The following is a 7,100-nucleotide window of genomic DNA, read 5'->3' on the forward strand; positions in this document are numbered from 1 at the left end:
AGGCAATTCTCCTATTCCAATCTCCACTAATGTAGCAAAACACCATCAAAAGATCAAAAGGACTTTCAAGGGTTTTAGTGGGGCTAAGGGGTGATAATGTGGCTAACAAGAAAGGGATAAAGGTAACAAAATATGAGAATAATCAAATTATTAAAAGATCAAGACACACAAAAATTTTTTTTTTTTTGAATCATTTGGGAGAAGGAACTTTACAACTATTCACCAATGCTAGCATATAATTTTGAAGCTTTTAGAGGGACTACATAAATAATATTGAATTTGAATTACAATTGTCCCTTTCAATTCACCCCCAAACTCATTTCTTTGTGTACTTGGGTGGTGAATTACTTTACATACCATAATTGAATTTGCTGGCTTTTTTTTTGTCTTTTTTTTTTTAAGTGTATCTATCACTCAAAGAATTATTCTCATGGAGGGTAGGTAAGTGTTTGGGTTTATGGCTAGGCATTGATGTGGGTTCCAAAGGAATAAGAGGGATAAATGTAGGCTCAAATTGGTTCCAAAGCGAAATTTTTTTAAGTGAGGTTGGCTAAGGCTAAGATATAGGTTTAAAATTCAAAGAATGCCTACATCATTTCTTTTTCAAGTGTATGCTATGATTTCGCCTTGAAAGGTTTAGGAAGATTGTTCTAGGATTGGTGAGACATCAATTAGCTACTTCTTACCTTAGAGTTTTCTCTAAGCACCAAAAGTCAATGCAATTGATTGAGTGGCCCTTGGCTAAGAAGATATAAACCAAAGCAAGAATCTAATAACTTTACACCTATCTAGAACTTTCAATCCATCAAACCCTTCTAAAAGTAAGCTTAATTGCTCTTCAAAGCAATTCTCAACCTCTAAGGATAAGGTAAAAAAATTTATTTTTATGATATGCATGATCCTAAAATGAATGCATAAATCGAATTAAAACTAAGTGTAATCTATATGAAAAACTATATGCAAATGTATGTATATGGGTATAGACATGTGTGAGGTTTATATATAAGTGTATGAATTATCTATATATGGATGAATGAAATGTAATAAATGAATGAATGAAAATTTTAAAAATTTTGCCCTCACCCCCAAACTCAAATGAAACATTATCCTCAATGTTTAAAATGAATGCAAAGATGGGCAAAATTGTGTGAATTGCTCAATTAATGAAATTTATACAATTGAGGATTAAATCAATATAAGCTCAAGAATTCCAAAATTAGCTCAAAATGATATTAATAATGAAGCTTTTTAGAGAGAAAAATGTGAAAAAGAATTCCAAATGTATGAATTTACACTGCTTAAGATGTTGCTTAACCTGGTGCGTAGGGTAAAGCGAAAGCATAAGCATTGGCAACATACCATAAGCATAAATGGTAAAAGGGTAAGCTGTTACCTCCAAATGATGTGAAACAGATGCGGCTCAAGGAAAATTTGTGCAACTCATCAATGTCAACAAAATTAGGATTGAAGAAAAAGATAAAGTGCAAAAAGAAATAAAATCTAACAGTTAAATCTAAAATTAAACCAAAAAGCATTCATAGAGTAACTATGTCCATAGTAGAAAATAAAATAAAGTGAACTAAAGGAAAGAAGTGCAAGTATAATCACAAAAACTAATTACCAAAGTATTACAACTAGTACTAAAGTTTGAAAATTAAAATAAACAGATTACAAAATAAACCTAAAACAGAAATTAAAACTGTTTCTACTGATCAAGCTCTGCTGTCAAGGCTTTGCACGCACTGTGGTCTTGGGTTTTGCAGTAGGTTCATTGTCATCCGAAGCTTCAGAAGCAGTTTCCAAATTTTCTGTGAGGTCTTTCATTTCTTGAAACATGTCTTGGCCCCAATGATATAAATTGTTGTAAGATTGGGCCAGTTTGTTGTAAAGTTCCAACATTTGGAGTTGATGCTGCTTCTGTTTCTTTTTAAGAGATAAAAATCTCTTTTTAAGTTTCTTTTCTAGCTTCTTCTTTTGGTTAACCTGCTGCTGACCTATGGTGTCAATTTTGACTTCTAAGCTTTTCAAGGTGGCAAGGATTTCTGTGGTGTCAGGTGAGGGAACAGATGGCTGGACAGTTAAACTTGCTATTTTGGATTCCAAGGATCTTAAGAGGGACAAAATGTCTGCTAAAAATTATGGTGTAGTGGTTGGTTGGGGTTCTGCTGGTGCAAAGGTAGTGGGGTCTGCTGTACCAGTGGCTTCAGGATGCTGCTGTAACAGAGTATAAGTGTGGCCTACTTTCTCACAAACATCCATGTGCAGCAACATTGTGCTGTCTATATATGATTCACTAGAAACTGGCAGCAGCTTATATAGACTAGCATCAAAGCTAAATGAGTTTGCTATAGCAGTTATATACCCCCCAAAAACTATACTCCCTTTAGTATGCTTCGTGACAATTTGGTGCCAATGAGTAGCTATGAAATGGGCTATGCTTACTTGTTTTCTCTCTTTCATGCACCACAAGAAAAATAAGTCTCCAGCACCCACAATACTGTTACTGTGTCCCCTTCCTAAAACAGTGTAAGAAATGAACCTATGGAGGTATTTCAACACATGATCGACTATCCTAGATGCTTTTGCAGTCCTCTGTCTATAATAACCCCTAAAAGGTGCAATATCTTTCCAAAATTGAACAGGGTCATAAACAGTTTGCTGCCACTCAATATTTTTATACCTCGAATCCTGAAAACCAAAAATTGCATTCATAGCATCCATGTCTAACTCCCTATCAATTCCAGCACATCAAAAATATATTACATCTTTATGCTCAGGCACTGTTGGTTTGAAATTCAGCCTTAAGGAACTCAAAAATTCCAGGGTCAAATCCTTGTACACTGGTTCCCTAATCTTAGCAAAATTAGTCCAGCTGATAGCATCCAAATAGGCAAAAACAGAGTCATAAATGCCTAATTCTTTCAAAATCTGCTCATCCATATACTTGTTTGCCAAAATAGGTTTAGAAACTAATTTCTCATAGGCATTTTTCATATCCATGTCCTTAAAAGCCCTAGGTAATGGAGAAATTACCTCCTCTAGGTCATTAGCAGATGACGCAGGTGCTGCTGGAGAGTGTAAAGGTGACTGAGATATAGGTGTTTGGACTGCTGGTGCTGGAGTTTGCGAGGAGGACCTAGTCCTTTTGTTGACTGGTTCAGAGGAAGGTTGGGGTGGAGAATTTAGGTCGAAAGGAACAGAGGGTACTCGTTTCCGTTTTCCGACAGGGGTTTTCTTGGGTCTACCTGCAGCTTTTTGATTTTTGCCTTTGGTTTTAGTTTGAGTAGGTGCAGGCTCAGGCATTGTTTCTGGGGAATGAGGGTCGAGAATTGGTGTTTCAGTTTGCGGTTCAGTTTGCGGCGAGAGGGGAGTTGGCGGAATGAGGGTTGGTGTTTGGTCTGGGGGTAGTGGTGGCGACTGAGGTGGTGGCGATTGCGGCAATGGCGGCATTTGCAGCGGGGGCGACTGAGGTAACGGCGGACTGGGACTGGGGTTAGGGTTTATGGGTATGGAGGATGGGGTACCCATTTTCGATTGGACAGAGTATCGAGATTTCCGAGGTTTGGGTTTGTGGGTAGACCACATTTTAGTTCTCACCATTTATTGAAAAGAAAGAAACCTTTCAGCTTCCCATAAGAATTTGCCGGAAAAAATGGCGTGGGAAGGGAGTCGGCAAGGTTTATCGGGAGTTTGAGCGAGGCTTTTGTAAAAATGGCGGAAATTTTTGGGTTTTTTAAAATGTGGGGCAGACATGTGGTAATATGGGTCATGCTTGGGGTTAAGCATAAGGTTCAGCAGAATTTGCTTAAGACTCTGCTTGACAAGCAACATCATCAGCAAGTTTCGGCAGGTTTTGGGAAAAATTTTAGTTTTACTTACCAAAAGCAGTCCAAATGCTATGGAATGCTGTCATGACCCTCAGCAATTACCATATACACACAAACACCATAAAATTTAGGGATTTAAGCTCATCATCTCGTAGAACTCATCAAACATTATATATTTCCATTTAGCTCATGCAAACATTTTTCAATTTAGGCACCAATTGTGACTAACCTTTTGCACACTTAATGAAATGATCTCCTTTCTGAACTTATACCAAAAGTACATTTTCAGCAGCATTTGAGACAAGTTTCAAACATTCAAGAATTGCAGAAAGGACATAGAAATTTACCTTTTTAGCAGTATGAACAGTAGCATGAACAGTAGCAAAAATCTGCAGACTGCAAAAAACTAACAGCAATTCAAACAAAAACATGTAAATTCCTATCAGACTACAAAATTATATATACACTAAAAGGTAAAACTTAACAAACACTATTTTTGCACCTCAATAAAGCTCACATCAGTCCTAAATATCAAAATTGATCCTCATTCAAGTTGCATTTCACAGAATTTACACAAGACACAAAATCAAACATGTGCTATCAAGTAGATTGCAATATCAGCAATTTAGCACAAGTTTAAAGGTGTTACTATTCACAGGTACTGGATATAGTGCATAATTTTGCTTATACTTGCTCTCTTTCAATTCTTTCTTTTTGCTACAAGTGTTAATTTGCTCAATCTTCATGAATGACCTACAAAAGATAAACAAATGTCACTTTTGAGTTTAATGAGGGTAAAAACTGAAAATGAAATGAAATGGAAAATTAACAAACTATAAAAGGATACGCTTGGGTTGCCTCCCAAGAAGCGCTTGTTTAAGGTCTTAAGCTTGACCTTCCACTCCAAATCAACTAAGTATCCCTGATTGGAGAACCAAGCCATGAAACCTCTACAACCTTTTGTGTGGGTTCTCCAACAATATAATGCTTTAATCTCTGCCCATTAACTTTGAAAGTCCCTGAGGTTTCATTTCCTATCTCAACAGCTCCATAGGGATATACCCTTATAACAGTGTAGGGCCCTGACCATCTTGACTTTAATTTTCCGAGAAATAACCTTAACCTAGAGTTGTATAGAAGAACAACATCCCCTTCCTGAAATTCTTTCCTCCTAATATGCTTATCATGCCATCTCTTAGTGCTTTCCTTGTAAAGCTTGGCATTTTCATAAGCATCCAATCTAAGTTCCTCAAGTTCATTTAGTTGCAGCATTCTTTTTTCTCCTGCAGTTTTTAAGTCAAAATTCAGTGTCCTTATGGCCCAATATGCTCTATGCTCTAACTCCAAAGGTAAATGACAAGCTTTCCCATAAACCAATCTAAATGGGGTAGTGCCAATAGGAGTTTTAAAAGCTGTTCTATAGGTCCAAAGAGCATCATCTAACTTTAGTGACCAATCTTTCCTCGAACTATTCACTGTTTTCTCAAGAATTCTTTTCAACTCTCTGTTTGAGATCTCCACTTGACCACTAGTTTGTGGATGGTAGGGTGTCGCAACCTTATGCTTTACTCCATATTTTTGCAATAATCTTTCAAATTGATGGTTGCAAAAATGAGAACCTCCATCACTTATAATGGCACGTGGAGTTCCAAATCTTGTGAAAATGAACTTTTTAAGGAATTTAATCACAACTCTAACATCATTAGTTGGAGATGGTATAGCTTCAACCCATTTGCTCACATAATCTACTCCAACTAAAATGTATTTGTGTCCAAAGGATGATGGAAAAGGTCCCATGAAATCAATGTCCCACACATCAAATAGCTCCACTTCCAATATATTTTGGAGGGGCATTTTATCTCTCTTCGAGATATTACCCATCCTTTGACACCTATCACATGCATTTACAAACTTCCTCACATCCTTAAACATGTGTGGCCAGAAGAACCCTGATTGAAGAACTTTTTTTGCAGTCTTTGTCACACTCATATGACCCCCATAAAGTGAAGAATGGCAATCTTTAATAACATTCCCTATCTCCTCATCAGCTAAACATCTTCTAATATGCCCATCTCCACATCTCTTGAACAAAAATGGCTCTTCCCAATCATAATCCTTCACATCAAAAAGAAATTTCTTCTTTTGCTGCCATGTTAGGTCAGGTGGAAGGATTCCACACACTAGATAGTTCACGAAATCTGCATACCAAGGGATTTTTGCATTCATGATTACTAACAGTTGTTCATCAGGGAAATAATCATCTATTGGGGGTTCTTTTCCCAAATTTTCTCCTTGTTCTTGCCTCAATCTAGATAGATGATCTGCTACCACATTTTCTACCCCTTTCTTGTCTTTAATTTCCAAGTCAAACTCTTGAAGGAGTAGCACCCACCTTATCAATCTAGGTTTAGCCTCTTTTTTCTGAAGGAGATACTTGATAGCTGCATGATCCGTGTACACTATTACCTTTGACCCCACAAGATAGGACCTGAATTTGTCTACTGCAAATACCACTGCCAAAAACTCTTTCTCTGTAGTAGAGTAATTTATTTGAGCATCATCTAAGGTCCTACTTGCATAGTATATTGCATACACCTTCTTATCTTTCCTTTGTCCCAAAACAGCCCCAATGGCATAATCACTAGCATCGCACATTAACTCAAAAGGTAGTGACCAATCGGGTGGCTGCATAATAGGAGCAGATATCAAAGCTTCCTTTATCCTGCAAAAAGCATTCATACAATTAGTATCAAAATGGAATTCCACATCTTTACTCAATAAATTGGTAAGAGGTTTATAAATCTTAGAGAAATCCTTGATGAATCTCCTGTAAAATCCGGCATGCCCCAAGAAACTCCTTACTCCCTTCACAGATGTTGGGGGTGGCATTTTCTCAATAATTTCTACCTTTGCTTTATCCACCTCAATACCCCTGTTTGACACAAGATGTCCCAAAACAATTCCTTCTTGTACCATAAAATGGCACTTTTCCCAATTCAAAACTAAATTGAACCCTTCACATCTCTGCAAAACCTTAGACAAGTTAGATAAGCATTCATCAAAAGATTTACCATATACAGAAAAATCATCCATGAACACTTCCATAATATCTTCAATCATGTCAGAAAATATGGACATCATACATCTTTGAAATGTAGCAGGGGCATTACATAGTCCAAATGGCATCCTTCGATATACAAAGGTACCATAAGGACATGTGAAGGTAGTTTTATCCTGATCATCTGGGTGAATAGGGATCTGAAAGAACCCTGA

At 37.0% G+C, this 7,100-nt stretch overlaps 1 protein-coding gene across 1 annotated transcript; it reads right to left on the reverse strand.

Annotated features, from left to right (window-relative positions):
• Window positions 1-2,136: 2,136 nt before the first annotated feature.
• On the reverse strand, window positions 2,137-3,528 carry LOC131180174 (vegetative cell wall protein gp1-like). Its single transcript, XM_058147803.1, has 3 exons — window positions 3,034-3,528; window positions 2,540-2,688; window positions 2,137-2,332 (listed from the first exon to the last, which is right to left on the reverse strand). The coding sequence occupies exons 1-3, from the start codon at window positions 3,526-3,528 to the stop codon at window positions 2,137-2,139; spliced, it is 840 nt and encodes a 279-aa protein (XP_058003786.1).
• Window positions 3,529-7,100: the final 3,572 nt, after the last annotated feature.

Source organism: Hevea brasiliensis, chromosome 5, assembly GCF_030052815.1.
Source record: "Hevea brasiliensis isolate MT/VB/25A 57/8 chromosome 5, ASM3005281v1, whole genome shotgun sequence".
NCBI lineage: Eukaryota > Viridiplantae > Streptophyta > Magnoliopsida > Malpighiales > Euphorbiaceae > Hevea > Hevea brasiliensis.

Bases quoted from the DNA above. Each gene is read 5' to 3' on its own strand.
- LOC131180174 (XM_058147803.1), bottom strand. From the start codon at position 3,528: ATGGGTACCCCATCCTCCATACCCATAAACCCTAACCCCAGTCCCAGT. The intron at 2,689-3,033 runs GTAATTTCTCCA...TTTGGTTTTCAG, and splicing joins CTGCTAATGACCTAGAGGAG to GATTCGAGGTATAAAAATAT. The intron at 2,333-2,539 runs GTTCATTTCTTA...AAACTCATTTAG, and splicing joins GTGTTGAAATACCTCCATAG to CTTTGATGCTAGTCTATATA.